Genomic DNA, 17759 nt, shown 5'->3' on the forward strand with positions numbered 1-17759 from the left:
AATCATTATTAATTTTTGTCAAATTTAGAATGAACTGTCTGTTATAGAAAATGAGGTTACTGTGGTTAAGATTGACTATTTTCTTTTTTCTTTCTCTAAAAAATGAAGGCATTTCAGTAGAACCATGGAGGAGCTGGTTCATGACCTTGTCTCAGCATTGGAAGAGAGCTCAGAGCAAGCTCGAGGTGGATTTGCTGAAACAGGAGACCATTCTCGAAGTATATCTTGCCCTCTGAAACGCCAGGCAAGGAAAAGGAGAGGGAGAAAACGGAGGTCGTATAATGTGCATCACCCATGGGAGACTGGTCACTGCTTAAGTGAAGGCTCTGATTCTAGTTTAGAAGAACCAAGCAAGGACTATAGAGAGAATCACAATAATAATAAAAAAGATCACAGTGACTCTGATGACCAAATGTTAGTAGCAAAGCGCAGGCCATCATCAAACTTAAATAATAATGTTCGAGGGAAAAGACCTCTATGGCATGAGTCTGATTTTGCTGTGGACAATGTTGGGAATAGAACTCTGCGCAGGAGGAGAAAGGTAAAACGCATGGCAGTAGATCTCCCGCAGGACATCTCTAACAAACGGACAATGACCCAGCCACCTGAGGGTTGTAGAGATCAGGACATGGACAGTGATAGAGCCTACCAGTATCAAGAATTTACCAAGAACAAAGTCAAAAAAAGAAAGTTGAAAATAATCAGACAAGGACCAAAAATCCAAGATGAAGGGGTAGTTTTAGAAAGTGAGGAAACGAGCCAGACCAATAAGGACAAAATGGAATGTGAAGAGCAAAAAGTGTCAGATGAGCTCATGAGTGAAAGGTGACTTTTATATTCTCTAAATATAAAAATATTTATCTCCAGTGTTTGTGGTTGAATGTTTTATATTTTAATTAATTCTATTTTAAAATAATTATAAATTGTAATAATGATAGTGATATTACTGTTTAACTATGGTTATATTTCCTCATAATTTATGATGTTTAGCACAAAGCAAAATTGCTTGTTTGATTTACACAAAGTCTTTTGATTGTATTATAATGACTCAGTTTTCAGCTACAAGGAGAAAAGGAAATGGATTTTCAGTGGAAAAGAATGTGCTTTTGAATAACAGCACGTTTGTAACTCAGAATTGGATATATAATTATTTATATGTTTAATTATAGACCTTTAGCTTTTGGTACTTTTTAGAGTGTCACAATTCATTAATCTATTCTGATTCTTGAACATCAAAAGTTTATACCACTTCAACATGTATGTGGCTTGACATAAAAAATCTGGAGCTTTCTAGGAATTCTGATCACTTACGAATTTTAAAACCCAATTTATAGTCTAGAAACACCTGGTTTTGTCATTAGAAAAATAGGAAAAATAATGGTCCTGTGGTAGTAAATCTAATCTGTCTATTCTAGGAAGCAGGTATACTATAATGATAATTGTTAAGTACTGTTTTGACAGCATCAAAAGGTAAGTGATCATTTTTCGTTTATACTGAAATGATGAAGTGATGCTACTTGCAAGAAATGAGAAGGTATTGACACTTTATCCTTTTAGGCATGGGTCCGCAAAACCGAATGCTGAACTATGAGCCAGAAAAAGACAGTCTGTAAATAATGGCCTGAGAAAGAGTATTTGATTTTTAATTTATAGGGCTGGTATCTTTTTTTTTTTTTTTTTTTTTTTTGAGATAGAGACTCACTCTGTTTCCCAGGCTGGAGTGCAAGGGTGTGATCTCAGCTCGTTGCAACCTCCACTTCCTGTGTTCAGGTGATTCTCCTGCCTCAGCCTCCGGAGTAGCTGGGATCACCTGTGTGCACCACCATGCCTGGCTAATTTTTTTTTGTATTTTTAGTAGAGACAGGGTTTCACCATATTGGCCAGGCTGGTCTTGAACCCCTGACCTCAAGTGATCCACCCGCCTTGGCCTCCCAAGGGCTGGGATCATTTTAATCGTGTGAATTGTGGTGAGCTATCAATCTTTTATTTGGTTTTTATTTTTTATTTTGTTTTTTGGTTTTTTTTTGCTTGTAAATGTGAGTGGGACCTGGTAAAAGTTTATGGAATTATCCTTTTATTAGACATGGTGTGCTAGTCATATAATTTTTCTAAAGAAGTAAAAATTACTTACATTAAAAAAATGTGTCTGAGCATGGTGGCTCATGCCTTTAATCCCAGCACTTTGGTAGTCTGAGGCTGGTGGATCACCTGAGGTCAGGAGTTTGAGACCAGCCAGACCAATATGGTGAAACCCCATCTGTACTAAAAATACAAAAATTAGCCGAGTGGTAATGTGCGCCGAGTCCCAGCTACTCACGAGGCTGAGGCAGGAGTTTTGCTTGAACCTGGGAGGCGGAGATTACAGAGAGCCAAGATCGCGCCACTGCGACAGAGCGCCAAGATCGCGCCACTGCGACAGAGCGCCAAGATCGCGCCACTGCGACAGAGCAAGACTCTATCTCAAAAAAAAAAAAAAAGTTTCCAGAGGGCTTTGAAAAGTTTATCGTATCTGTTTTTCTTGCAAGAAAATTGTCATTCTTATATGGAAATAAGTATTATTTGTATTAGGCCATTGTGACTTCAGACCATTCAACCTTACTTGAAAGTAATTGTCTGACTCAATTACCGGGAGGGAGAGTATGTGGCAGCTGACATAACATACTCAATTCTGGATTATTCACAATTAGATTACCTGCTTTTTGGATTCATTGTGCAAGCTGCCCCCCTTTTTTTTATTTCTGGCTTTTATTGATCTGCTTTTTTATAGGACATGTAACTGGTAATGGAAATGAGATCAAACTCCCATTTTTCATTTCTTTTCATTGTAAAAAGTATTTGAGTATCTACCAGGCATGAACAGGCTACCTAGCAGTTCACAAACAGCCCAGGTACACATTTTCAGAGTATGTTTTTACTCTTGAATAAATGTCAAAAAATATATTTTCTCCGATTTGAAACTTATTTATAAACTATTTTCTGTTGTCACTTAAAAGTTAAGTGCAAATTCCTTCTGTGCAAAGATTGCTAAATATTTAAGGTATTTTGGTAACAAGTATAAGTGTTTTCAAGACTACTTCCAAAGCTTTCCTACTACAAAAAGCTTTATATTTCCTTGGGGTTGATTTATAAATAAGAGAAACTTCGCTGTGTGTGTGAGGTGTGTGTGTGTGTCAGATTTAACAAACATTTGATGATTAACTACAATTTACTCTTCACTGGTAGCACCTGGACTAATAATGGAAACTCTGTTCTCAACAGCTGCATAGTCTGGGATAGCCAGGCAAGCAAATGATGAAAATGAAATGTGCTGAGTGGAAAGTATTAGTGAGGGAAGACTTTCTAAGGGAACTGTGCTTTAAAACAAGTAGTAAGACTTGTTCAGGAATTGAGGAAGTCAAGAGAAGAGAGGGAAATGGGATTCATAGGTAGAGAGGGAGCAGCTTGTGCAAAGGCATGAATTGTGAAATGAAAATACATACTTTGTTTTTACCAGAAATAAAGTGGGATCAGAATTACAGCAAAAAGCATTTCTCAGAGGTCTATGTGCTATGGTAAATAGTTTGGATTTTATCATCTTATAGTCAATGGGATCAGTGAAGAATTTTTAACAGTGAAGAAACTCAAGTTGATTTGCATTTTTTCAAGGTAGTATGATCTTTACAGCTGTATTTTGTTTATCTTTGACCTCCAGTCCATGCTTAAGTGGGAGGTGAATTATGATATGACAGCAGAGAGAACTAAGTGTTTGAGAGTATTTGAGACCAATTTTAAGAGTTAGAATTGACGGGAGGTTGACTGACTATTTGGGAGGATGAATGAGAAAGAGGACTCTACAGAAAATATAGGAATTGAACAAATTGGAGCAAGTGATTGATATTAGTGTACATGTATTTGTTCATCCAGCGTATGTGGAATATATTCTCATCCAAATACCATGTTATAAAATTCACTCTAAAAAGGTGAATCTCTAAAAAGGCTTATCTTGGAGATAAGCCGCAATGACTGTCAGCTGCTGAAAATAAAAGGCTTGTTTCTATTTAAGTTCTTGTTCTGATTTATTCAACATAGAAACACGTACATAATGTATACGGAACAACTCTAAATATCAATGAGGTGAAATGTAAATCAAGAAACATGTTGTATACATACATGCCAACATACCTCAAAGTAGGACAAGGATCATTAAGGACTCAGAGCTGGAAGAGAGGGAATTCTGATTGCCTTATATCTTCAAGAGCTTGGACAGGTGGAGAGGGAAGAGAGTGGAGATAGGCATACCACTGGGAAAAGAACATAAACAAAAGGACCAGAGATGGGAATAAGAAGAATTTAGATGGAGGCCCATCCATAGAAAGTCTTGAAATCTAAATTTAATTCAACAAGTGTTGAAGTAATTTTAAATTTTTGAATAGAAGACTGTTCTATAATGTACATGTGTGTGTATGTGTGTGTGCATAGTTTATCAGCTGCTTTCTTTGGAATAGACGTAAATTTATAGAAAAGTTGTAAAGATAGTTCAGAGAGTTAATGTATGTCACATTCCCATATATCCCAAATCCACTTTCTCCTATTGTTAATATTGTACATTACTATGGTTAATCTCTCACAATTAATGAAACCAAATTGATATATTTGTAAGTAAAGTTCATAGTTTATTAGAATTTCCTTTGCTGTTATTTAATGTCCTTTTTTGGTTTCAGAATATCACATTACTTTTAGTCAACTTGTTTTATTTTGAAAAGATGAACCTGGCTGTATGTAGAATAGATTAGAGAGAGGTAAATCTGAATTCAGATTAGAAGATCATGGTCTAGAAAAAATAGCACATCAATTCATAATGCTTTGTCTGCAAATCGGAAGTCTGAAAAGCTATGAAAAACTAATTCATTTTGGCCAAATTTAATTTGACCTGTACTTAATGTGGATATTCATTCATTTAATTGAAAAAACATATTAATCTGTTTTATAGAGTACTATCTCAGACTCCTCTGAGGCAGTTTAGAATATACCTTGCTAAAATTTGAATAATTCAGAATTTTAAATACATTTTGCCTCAAGGGTTTCAGAAAAGGAACTGTGACCTGAGGTGTATTTGAGACCCTTCATTTGAGTTGTGTTAATGGGGGGCACACAGGAAAGAGGAAAGTATCAATAGTTGTTTAGACAGCGAAATGTCAGAAAGATAGTTTCTGAGGTGATTTTAATACTCTCACATTATGGTGCATAGAAGAGCATATATATTTATAAATAAGAATATGGTTGTGATGCTCTTAGAAAATATTTTTTCGTTACCAATTGTGCAATATGGGGAGCTTCATACATGCACTTAATTTAGAAGAAAGCTAGAGAGAGGTCTAAATTCAGAACTCCTTGGAAGAATGTGCCTCTTAAGAAATTCCTATATTCTTCATTAATATGTATTTTTTAAGAAATCGAACAGAAACAAATTATATTCAGAAAATGTATGTGAATTTAGATCTCATCTATAATTTTAATCCTAAACTTCTCAATTTAAATATTTTAAAACAAGTTAGGATGCCTTATTAAAAAATAAGATTATAGAATTCTACATATTAATGGAAAAAGTATTTTAATTAAAAAAAGGGATGATTTCCTGATTGGTTAAAATTAAGAATTACAGTAAAAATAAAATACATGAGAATTTTTAAAGAACATCACTAAATTTTCTTTAAAAGCTAAGCCTCTCATTATATGACCTTGTTCTCCTGGTATTTTAAACTAGACTATCATATAAGCATTACTTCTATTAAAATAGTAACAGTTTGTTTATGTTATTCAATATCTGCTATTTGTTTTATTTGTATGTTAGATTTGACTCTGGAGCTTCTGTGGGAGCAATGAGAACCTGTGTTATTTTTGCACACTGCCTCCTTAATATTTGTAAGATTCTTTTTTTTTTGCTTAAAAGTGACCTTAACTTTGATATAATGGATTATCACCATTTTAAACTTTTTTCTTCCTTGCAAACTAATAGAGTTGTTGTGAATTCTTAAGTAATGTCTTCTCCAGAATATTTGCAAATGTGGTTATGAAAAGTAATCTCATCCTAGTCCCTTGTATTTCATGTGCTGAAGAAAGGCTTAGCCTGCTTTTGATTGAGACTTTTCCCATTTTATTGAGCAGTAGTGTTCCAGGCTCAAGCTCAATTGCATGGCGTAAGAAAGGAGCAGTGAGCATTTGATGAAAGCACATAATAAAATGCATCAACTGTGTCAGCATCTCGTTGCAGTCACATCTGGCTTACTGTCAGGGTCCCATTAGATTCCTGTGGTTTTATGTGCCAAAAATAATATGCTCTGTAGTGAATGGAACCAGGATATTAGCAGTTTGATTTTAAAAAAATCATCTTATTTTCTTTCAGATCTTTGTCAGGTTTAAGTTCCATCTCTGAGCTGCCATGTCTCTTTAAAATTTTACAACTGAGAGATCAATTGTTCTTTTGATCTGTTTCTTTCTTTTTCCTTATTACAGTGATTCCAGCAGTCTCAGCAGCACTGATGCTGGATTGTTTACCAATGATGAGGGAAGACAAGGTACTGAAATGATATTTTTTTCTCTCTTTGGAAAAACTTCTTCATTCTAAAGTGGAGCTTATTACTGGTTATTTCATAAGTTGATGACTGCAATCCATTTACCTTACACATATTACTTAGTGAACTAGGATTTAGTATCGTAGCTGGTTTTTTATATGCTATGGAGGGTGTCCTGTCTTTATGACCTAAGTAATTGATTATCTCCAAAAGCTGGTATGTGGAGCTAATAATATTAAGGAAGGATTATCTTGTTTGAGAAAGCTCTAGGTACCTTTTTGATTTTCTCTCTTTTAGCAAGTTTGAAAGAAACTGGTTCTCATTCTCTAATTCCAAATGTACTTAAAACTGTTTAAGCATTCATAAAGGTGGATTTCCAAGTCATTTGTCATTTTTATTCAGCTGTGACATTTATTCATTCTATCCAGTTTGTAAGTAATTAGATGATTTTTATGAATTCAATATTGTAAACCATTAAACAGAAATGTCTTGCAACTTATATGTTTTCCATCTTTGAAACTTCCAGAAGCTTCAGTCTGTAACATGGCAGTATTTTGAAGCTATGAAAAATTTAAAAAAACCTTAATAAGGGGGCAGGATTAATCTTTAATAGGATTAATTTCATTTAGTCACATCTGCTCATGATTGTTTCCCTTTTACACTCCATGCAAATCATACGTACAGATACCTATCACAAATGTTTTCTTCCTTTCTTGAGAATACATTAGAGGAAGACAGTAAGTTCCAAGTGAAAAACACTAATATAAATTTTAAATTATAAATTTAGTTAATGATGTTATAAGAAAAGGACAAAGTAGCCTCCTACACTTTTTTTCTTAGTCTGTTCATCCTTTTGGCAGTACAAAAAACATAAGTGATCATTCTTTTTTGCCTACTTGTAAACTATTTGTCCTAAATGAATAGGTACATAACTATTTGAAAGACCGTGGACTTTAAAGTTGATACTTTGCTGAAATATGTTAGAATGCTGGGGCTAAATGCGAGGGTAAGCACCTTGATAATATACTTAAATTCTCGTTAAAATACAGATCTTTACTCAGGATTGTATTATAAATGCTGATATTGGTAATGAAATAAAATGAAATGGAAAAAAGTAAAAAAATAACTTTGACAAGCCTATCAATCTTTGATAAGTATGGAAAGGCTTAGAATGATATGCTAGCATTTATTGTGAACTTACTATGTTTCACATTGCTAAGTGTTTTTCTTGCATTTAAGTTTTTAATTAATTCTAAAAATCCCTTTGAGATTCCCAAGTTTTTAAAATGAAGAAACTGACTCTAATAGAGTTGAAGTAACTTTCTTGATGTTACAGACACTAGAATTCTAATTGGTCTGTCTGATTTCAGAGCAAGTTCTTAATCAATGACTATTTGATTTCCCTATTGAATAATAAAGTTGTGTATTACATCAAAAATCAAATAACTTTATTTTTCTGTAATAGTGTTGGAATTCAGATATATGGTAGTCAGTTTCAAGTGAGGCCCTGTTTTTTCTTATGCTTAAACCTGATCTGTGTAATTTTAATGTAAAGCTCAGTAAAAGTCCTGATATCTAAGTGCTATTGTGTTTTTTGAAAATTTTTATTTTATTAATTCCCCAGTAGAAAAAAGTTGATGACTCTAGTTTATGAAATGCCTTTAATTTTTCATTGCATCTTAGTTGAAATATAGCTATTTCTCATAAAATAATTTTCAACTGAAGCTTGAGTATTTTTAGTTTTCCTTTAAAGATGTCTGTTGTAAGAGATTTTAGAAATCAGAAATATCTTTCTCTAAAGGGAAAAAGTTTATGACAATTACGACGACCCTCTTAGAAACCAGAATTAGTGGTGGCTTCTCATAATCAAGGGAAGGAGACTTTAATGAATCGCAGATCATCTTCAAAATGCTGTTTGTTTCTTTCTGTTTTTCCTTTCTTTTCTCTCTCTTTTTTTTTTTTAACACAAGGTCTCACCCTGTGGTCCAGGCTGGAGGGCTGGTGGTGCGATCATAGCTCACTGTAACCTCAAACTGCTGGGCTCAAGGGATCCTCCTGCCTCAGACTCCTGAGTGGCTAGGACTACAGGTGCATGTCACCATGCCCAGCTAATTTTTAATCTTTTTGTAGAGACAGGGTCTCGCTATCTTGCCCAGGTTGGTCTGGAACTCCTGACCTCAAATGATCCTCCCACTTTGGCCTCTCAAAGCACTGAGATTACCACATGAGCCACCATGCCTGGCCTGTGTCTCTTTCTTTTAAAAGCCATCTGTCTTCTGTGTTTTTGTCTCTTCATAACTACTTTTTCTTCAAAAAACAAAATACTGATTCTCACCTATGGCACATTTCAAACTGAATTTTCAATTGACCATTTATTGTTCCATGGTTACGCTCATGGATGTTCCCAAAAGTCAGAATTACTGGATAGTGTTGGGCAAAAACATCTCGATTATTTAATATAGTTTCTTCATAAACTCTAAGGTATTGTCACTTTTCATTTAAAATCAACTTTTTCAAAACTATTTCTTAATGAGCTTAATTGGATTAATTTCATTTAGTCACGTCTGTTCATGATTGTTTCCCCTTTTACACTCCATACAAATCATGAAATTAAGCTAATTATATACCTATATCCGCTGCAAAGAAAGGGTTCCACAGTTTTAATACTTTTTAATTCCCGGGAGCAGATTAAGGTTTGTTTTTTCTTAACGTGGAAGGGGTAGTAACTTAAATGGATTTTCTAATCGTTTTTGCCAAAGGATTAACCGGTTTATTATTGTTTTTCACATTTTAAAATTGGTTCTAAGACATAATATTTTGTGTTTTTGTTGCTGGCAGTTCTTACAGTCTTAAGATAACATTTCTTAAGTGAAGCTGTGGTATAAAATAAAAAGTTTTCCTTATAGATTATATATGCAGTTGTCAAATAAAACATAGGATCCCCAATTAAATTTAAATTGTAGGTAAATAACACATAATTTTTTAGTACAGCTATGTCCCATGCAGTACTTAGACATATTTCCACCAAAAATTTAGTGCAAGTATATAATACTTATATTAAAAGTTAGTCATTGATCTTAAATTCAAATTTAACTGCTATCTTGTATTTTTATTACCTGACAAGACTAATTGTGTAACTGGATGATAAAACTGAATCTTTGGTGGGGGGGGTTTCTTGCATTTGCACAGGTGATGATGAACAGAGTGACTGGTTCTACGAAAAGGAATCAGGTGGAGCATGTGGTATCACTGGAGTCGTGCCCTGGTGGGAAAAGGAAGATCCTACTGAGCTAGACAAAAATGTACCAGATCCTGTCTTTGAAAGTATCTTAACTGGTTCTTTTCCCCTTATGTCACACCCAAGCAGAAGAGGTCAGTAGCACTGGCTCCCTGGTAGATATAATGGGTTTAAGGTCAGTCTAGGAATATTCATTCAAGGAGGATAAGATAAAGTGGAAATTAGAGAATGTAAACACAAGATGCTATAAAGAAACATATTGGCCACTAATATAGCTACTACATTTATCATGCTTTCAAATTATTAGAAAAATTGACTTGCTTTCTTGCTAGGCTCATTGAGAAAATGTTGACATGATAAGAATATTAATTCAGAAAAAAGAAAATGGGTATTTATTACTCTAGTGATTAAACACTGGCTAGTTAAGTGCTGACTGCCTTAGTACTTTGCTAGGCATTGCTTCAGTTTTTTTAAGTGTGAGTTTTGCATTTTCCCAAATAATATTCGTGGCATTCACTGCCACCACCAACTTACTTTTCATTCTCTATTGATAGGATCCTCTTCTTCTTCTATGCTTCAGTGATCATAGAAAACTTCTAAATTGAGTACTTTGATTTTCCAGGTTTCCAAGCTAGACTCAGTCGCCTTCATGGAATGTCTTCAAAGAATATTAAAAAATCTGGAGGGACTCCAACTTCAATGGTAGGCATACTTTTTTTGTGTAATTGTCATGTTTGGAAATGTTTCCATTTCTATGGAATAAAAAGCCACATCCTCATCCTTTATTCATATTCTAATGTTAAACTTAAAAATAATCCATTTTTTTGTAGGCTACAAACTGGACCAGTGAGATTCCCCTATAAACCAAATCTTCTAATGCTAATAAATTAGTTACGTTTTGAACATCTGGGGAATGACATTCGAGGGAACCTGGCTCCTGTCCTCTTCCCTGGAGGAATATCATTGAAGTGAGAGCCTCTTTGATGAAAAGATGGGGCTGTTTTTGCTGGAGGACTGGTATTCTTCCTTTTAGTCAGAAGTGAACCTGACTGGGGAGGCTTTCTAGGGATTTAGGTTGGCCCAGGGTGGATAGAAACTACTGTAAATTATATATTTTTCTCTTTTATGGTTTTTTTTTTTTACATTGAATCCATTTATGTATACGTGCTTTGCCAAAATGCTAACAAAGCTAGAAAATTTTAAACTTCCAGATCGACAAGTATTCCTTAATGTTTATATTGTGACTGATTAAGAATTAATTTTTACATATCTGACTGTTGTAAATAAAAATCATGATGCATTGACATTTATGGTTCATTTTTAGAGAAGTCTTATATAACCAGCATTATTTAAAATATTTGCATTTTACTCAGGGTATTTTAACAAGGGCTAAGATGAGTAGTAGGTAAGGTTGATAATCTTTGCTGGAGTTTGTATTTTGTTCAGCTTCCTTCCTACTTGGGTAATCTGCTCTGTATTGCAAACTCATTGTATTTTATAGTATAGCTTTCATTGTACTGCAAAAATCATCTTCGTTTTAATTTAGCCACAGTGATAACTAGTCTGCACTAGTAGAATCATTTACCTTTTAAATTATCTGCTTTGTCTGATACCTGAAACACATCAAAATTATTATTTTGGTTTAGAGCTTAATCAAACATGTGAAAGCTGGTATTTTTAACAAATACTGTGTGATTCTGAATCATATTGTCATGTTTAAAAGTGAGAGCTGCTTGTACATCTTTAGAATGGCAGACCATATGTGTCACTGTGAGTGTCAGAAATACTTGCATGAGCTCATTTTCACCAACTGGGGGGAAAATGTAATGTTTCTATTGATGGTATAATTTAGACACTATAATAAGTTCAGCCATTTGAGTTCTTCAAAATGGTTATATTAAAATGATATTTTTATTAAGCTTCAATAATGAAAAACAATGTGATTTAATATGTGTATTTTTATATTATTGTATGGACTAATTGTTAATTCAGCATTTAATGGCTAACTTAAATATGATTGGAAAAGAAACTTCAAGTTGCCATTGCTTTTACCTAAAGTTTTTTAAAATCTGAAAGATTTCAGCAAATGCATTAAGCAGGAATGTGTGACATCTCCTTTTAGATTGCTTGTCTAATTTGGAGAGATTAAAAATGGTAAAATGCAACTTTGAGTCGCTTTACCTTTGCATATTTAAAGTGATATTTAAAGGTACAATAGTGTGGTGTTGGTAATTGTAAGTAAGCTTTTCTGTGCTATGTCTTTGGAGTGAAAATTCATGTTTTTTTTCTGGATTACATAAATGCTTTTGTTTTATTTTGTATAATGACTGTCTTTTAGATCTGAATAAGTCACTTTAAAACCTTGGCCTATGAACTTTGCCTTATCAATCATGAATCTAGATGAATGCTATCTAGTTCTTGGTTCAGTTTTACCTATTTTTATTTTTGGTTCACTGCTTGCTTGAGCATAGCTGGGATTTGTAGCCCATTTTCTAGGCTTATTGCAATCTCACTGTGGTATTTTATAGAAGCTATTACAACTGATAGGCTAGCTTCATGGTATTGATGATACATGGCTTAACCATACTAAAAGCTGCCTTCCCTCTCTAAATTGTAAAAAGGTGATTAAGTTTCACTTGATGGAGACATACTATATATGTGTGTTTATCATGGAACTAGTGCATTAGGCCATAAGCTGTTTTTCTGGTCTATGTTTTTTGTATTTAAAATTTTACTGAAGACAGTGGACTCCTTCGGGTTTTCTTTCTTTCAACCCTGAATTGTCCTTGTTTGAATTTTTAAGTACTGTAATTTTTTTTTCAATAAAATCTCTGACTTGGGCAAGAAAGGTAAGAGTTCCAATTTGTGCTGATATTTCTCTGATTTCCTTTGCTAAGTTTTCGTTGTTGTTGTTGCTTATGCTGTTTATATTATGTATAACTATAATATCTAGTTTTAAAAATCATAATCTCACAAAACAGTCGTCTTTACACAGTACCCATGACATCTGGTAATAAGAAGTGAAATTTAATTGCCTTAAACTTTCACACTGGAAAGCCAGATTGTTTTTAAGAGAGATTAATTTTCTGAGCAAAGTAAAACACATGGAGCTGCAACCCATTAAACAGAAGGCCAACAAAAGATTTCTTAAGTGGATGAATGATGACTGCATAAATATAATGATGTAGTATCTTTGAAGGAAATGACAGAGGAAGAATCTTTTACTGAAATATCAATGTAAACATTTTTAGGGGGAAAGTTTTCAGTTGTATTATAGTTGATTCTGACTATTTGCCGTAACTGTATTCTAAACACTTGCTGAAAACATTGAGTTAGGGAATACTGAATCATAGCTCCTAAGGGAAAGACAGGGTTAGGTTCCTGGAAGCCTCTGGTCACAACATTTTCACCAACTGATCAATAGATAACCTTGTTTTGTTTATGTTTGTGTTTAGAGACATTTAATATATATTGTTGACTTACTAACATCAAACTCACGGCCAATAGCACTATAACTTATGTCTGAACAAAGCTCATCAAGTCTTTTCTCTATAAGGCACATCCCAGCCTTCTTGCACTTAGGAGCACTAGACGGCATTTCTCAGCACTATACAAGGGGCTATTTAAAACAGAATAATCACCCACAAAAAGCACAACAATGCAAAAAAAACTCTGGTACTAATTTAGACTACAAAAAGGACATATGTTTACAGTATGATAGTTTAAACAAGTAGGAAGAAAGTCACCTTACTGACCTCTGGTAGGAATGCACGTGTATGTCAGGCAACTCAACATGCTTCATTGCTCTGTACATGTTACTGAATGACTACAAAAGTCAGGAATTGTGAGTATTGATTTTGGGGTTAACAAATAAATTTTAGCAGGCAGGCCGACTTAAAAATACGGAATCCACAATGGGAACGAGATTGACTGTATTTAGTTTTATAGAGAGCAAAGTGATATTGCAGAAAATTTATAGATTTTGAAGTCAGACCTTTGTGAATCCACACTCTGATTCTTCTTTTTAGTTGTAGTTACATTTTGAACCTCCTTCCCTCCTTTTGTTAAATACCGACAATACTTACTTTTGCATAAGTGTCGTCAGGTTTTTAAATGAGATTGTGTATGCATAATGGGCCCAGCACCATCTCTGGTGCATAATATATATTAAATAAATGATAGTTACTATTATTAGATATATTCAACACAATAGCTGGAACTTAGAGAACATTTGTATCACGAGTCAAAGTGCAGAATTGTGGACCTTAAACTTTTCTGGTATTTCTTTTTTTTTTTGAGATGGGTCTTGCTCTGTTGCCCAGGCTGGAGTGCAGTGGCACAATCAAGGCTCACTGCAGCCGCGACCTCTCAGGCTCAAGCAATGCTCCCACCCCAGCCTCCCGAGTAGCAGGGTCTACAGGCGTGTGCCAACATGTCTGGCTAATTTTTATATTTTTAGTAGAGGTGGGGTTTTGCCATGTTGTCCAGGCTGATATCAAACTCCTGGGCTGAAGCCTCTCGGAGTGTTGGGATTACAGGCGTGAAGCACCGCAACTGGCTTGTTCATATTTAAATAAAATTTGCCTTTACATTTAATATTTAAAGCACTTTATATGGCATTCTTTTATGTTTCTTTTATACCTCATTTATATTTGAACTGGCCTCTTTCTTTAATATGGTCTGTGAATCATAGTTTCCAATAAATTTTAGGTTGACAGCCACTCCACTAAATCTCAAAACTTAATTGCAAACTGAGAAACTGTTCTAAACTCTTCTCCTGACCACAGAGCACATAGGCCTTCTCCCTCCATCATTTAAGCTATTCATTTAGCTTAAATGATGGAGGGAGAAGGTCTAATAGCTATTCCTGAACCTATACTGTTCAGGAGATTTGGGTCCTGATCTACTTGACCTATCTGATTTTTTAAATTAATTATGCTCATGTGCATGCAAAGAGTCCTGAGATTTTTGTGTTGAGAGGAATTACTGTTGCCATCCTAGTAAAGTACCAGTTTGTTAAAACCCAGCTAACTAGCATCTCTTATTCCCCACTTTTAGGAGAATGAAGCAAATGGTAATTAATTTCAAGGGATATGCGGAGGCTGTTATCCAGGAGATTCAGCCCGAATCTCTTATATTTCCATAGTTTGTGCACTAAACTCAATTCAGAATAATATTTCTCAGAATAATGATGCCAGAATCAGTTTTGGGATATAGTACCTATAAAGTGAATCCAAGTAACCTTATGTAAGCATACATTCCAGATAGCCAAGATATATCCTATTCCTATGCATCCTAAAAAATTAGTGTTTTTTGTAGGTGAGAGCTTTTTAAAATTCTTTTTTGATTTGAATTAATGGTCTTTCAACAGGTGTTACATTGGTCTACTGAAACTCCGCATTCAAATTGTGTAGTCTTTTGAAAGATCAGGAAATAAATGACTCAGCTTAAAACACAGTTGTTGAAGGCCAACATAAATATTACATAGAAATTTTACACAAGAGTGATAGAAATTTGTTTAAAAGTTTTATAATTGCCTCAGTTCACTTTTCTGTACGGTTGGAATAAGAATACATTGGTGCTGGTATTGGTGGTTATTCTGCCAAAGAAAATGAATCTGATTTAATTGACTATTTATACATGTTTATCAAGTTCAAAAATCTGAAAAAAATGTGAACATTAGCTCTTAATCCAATTTATCATGCTGTACAAATAAGCATACTGTTTACATTCACTATACAAAAACTCTGAACACAATAATTTGTATCTGTTTAGAATCTTGAGTCAGTTCATTCTATAAGAGAAAAAGAATATTGTATTTTCTTCGGTGAAGTCATAGAAAACCAGGATTACATGAGTGGCATTTTGTTAATGACAATCATACTGTAATGATTTACTCTGTATGTCTTGCTCCACTTTTGTTAGGAAACTAGAGTAGGAATATTTAGTCTACTTTATAGCCTTTTACAACAGAAGGGCCATTTAATTTTTTTTAATTTTTTTTTTTTTTTGAGACAGAGCCTTGCTCTGTTGCCAAGGCTGGAGTGCAGTGGCAGATCTCAGTTCATTGCAACCTTTGTCTCCCAGGGTCAAGCGATTCTCCTGCCTCAGCCTCCCCAGTAGCAGGGACTACAAGTGCCTGCCACCACGCCAGCTAACTTTTGTATTTTTAGTAGAGCCAGGATTTCGCCATGTTGGCCAGGCTGGTCTCGAACTTCTAACCTCAGGTGATCCACTGGCCTCGGCCTCCCAAAGTGCTGGGATTACAGGCATAAGCCACCACACTAGGCCAGAAGGGCCATTTAAAATGCAATTGATTTACATAAGGGAACCTGATAGTCTAAGAGAAAGGAAAACTGTTACGATAGAAAGCAAATCTAAAATGATTTTAAAAAATACACACAGCCTATGTCCTCAACTGTAATTAGACCATGACTGATTATCTAACATTTTTTGAGTGGAATTCACTAGTGAAATGCTTTATTTTAACCCCTGTGAACTGATATATGTTTGTATCTGTAAGACATTTTGGGATACTTTGGAGAATACAAGAAGAAAGTGTTTTTAAACTGTTATATTTTAAATATATATCATGTATATTCTAATCTATTACTATATATTAATTTTGTTTTTATCTTATTTCAAAATCAGTTTAAGATCCAGATTTCACATTAGACACTGATACTTTTTTTTTTTTTTTTTTGAGATGGAGTCTCACTGTCACCCAGGTTGGAGTGCAGTGGCGCGATCTCGGCTCACTGCAACCTCTGCCTCCCGGGTTCAAGTGATTCTCCTCCCTCAGCCTCCCTAGTAGCTGAGACTACATTTGTGTGCCACCATGCCCTGCCAATTTTTGTATTTTTAGTAGAGATGGAGTTTCACCATGTTGGCCAGGCTGGTCTCAAACTCCTGACCTCAGGTGATCCTTCCACCTCGGCCTCCCAAAGTACTAGGATTACAGTCGTGAGCCACTGTGCCTAGCCAGAAACTGACACTTTTTTAAATAACTTATTTTGAGATAACTTGATTCTGTATCTTAGAAAAGTACAACTTAATAGAATTATAATAAATATTTCTTTTACAACAGACATTTTAATACAGTCTCTTTGATTTAAAATTCTCTATTTTGGGCCAGGCACGGTGGCTCACACCTATAATCACAGCACTTTGGGAGGCCAAGGCAGATGGATCACCTAAGGTCAGGAGTTCAAGACCAGCCTGGCCAACATGGTGAAACCCTGTCTCTACTAAAAATACAAAAATTAGCAGGGCATGGTGATATGTGCCTGTAATCCCAGCTACTAGGGAGGCAGAGGCAGGAGAATCACTTAAACTCAGGAAGTGGAGGTTGCAGTGAGCCAAGATCATGCCACTGGACTCCAGTCTGGGCAACAGAGTGAGACTCCATCTCAAAAAAAATATAAATAAATAAATAAATAAATTCTCTATTTTGATGTCATTTACAACTGTAGATTCGGTATCATAAAAATTTAATATCCATAGTTATTTGAAAATATGACTCGAACAATTTTTCATTCAGTTCTATTAAATATCTGTTTGTCTTGATATTCTTATTGTATTATGCTTTATTAAAAGAGCAGATATTTACAAATTTAAATAGTGTCAATACAGTAGTAAATTTGTTCATTTAACAGTATTTTAATGTTTATTATATTCTCCATATTTAGTCTTGAAAACCCTTTAGGAAAAATTATATAAACAGGTGTTCAATCTTGGTATTTTAATGTTACCAAAATTGACAACGTATATTTTTCCATATGTTTAAAATATTGGTTCTTGCTTCTCTGATAACTTAGTCTTTGAATTTGCTTGACTTCATAGACTTCATTGTCATTTCGGTTTGTGATGCTTCAGAAATCTGGAACCTTGCAAAGTGAATGTTAGTATTTTAGTAATTAGACACAATGATGCTTACTCACTATGTGCCAGACACTTTTCTATGGGGTATT

The 17759-nt window shown here is 34.5% G+C and overlaps 1 protein-coding gene across 3 annotated transcripts in view; it reads left to right on the forward strand.

Moving 5' to 3' along the window:
• The window catches only part of GPATCH2 (G-patch domain containing 2), a 202561-nt gene that overhangs the window by 10754 nt on the left and 174048 nt on the right, over nt 1-17759 (forward strand). For 2 of the 3 annotated variants that reach the window (XM_054478228.1, XM_054478238.2), the window contains exons 2-5: nt 109-825; nt 6493-6554; nt 9741-9923; nt 10412-10491. In XM_054478228.1, coding sequence (XP_054334203.1) covers nt 109-825; nt 6493-6554; nt 9741-9923; nt 10412-10491 — 1042 coding nt within the window. Of the gene's footprint in view, nt 1-108; nt 826-6492; nt 6555-9740; nt 9924-10411; nt 10492-10619; nt 12638-17759 lie in introns of those variants that run through there. The other variant, XM_054478247.2, reaches the window with a different exon arrangement.

Source organism: Pongo pygmaeus, chromosome 1 (assembly GCF_028885625.2).
Source record: "Pongo pygmaeus isolate AG05252 chromosome 1, NHGRI_mPonPyg2-v2.0_pri, whole genome shotgun sequence".
Taxonomy (NCBI): Eukaryota; Metazoa; Chordata; class Mammalia; order Primates; family Hominidae; genus Pongo; species Pongo pygmaeus.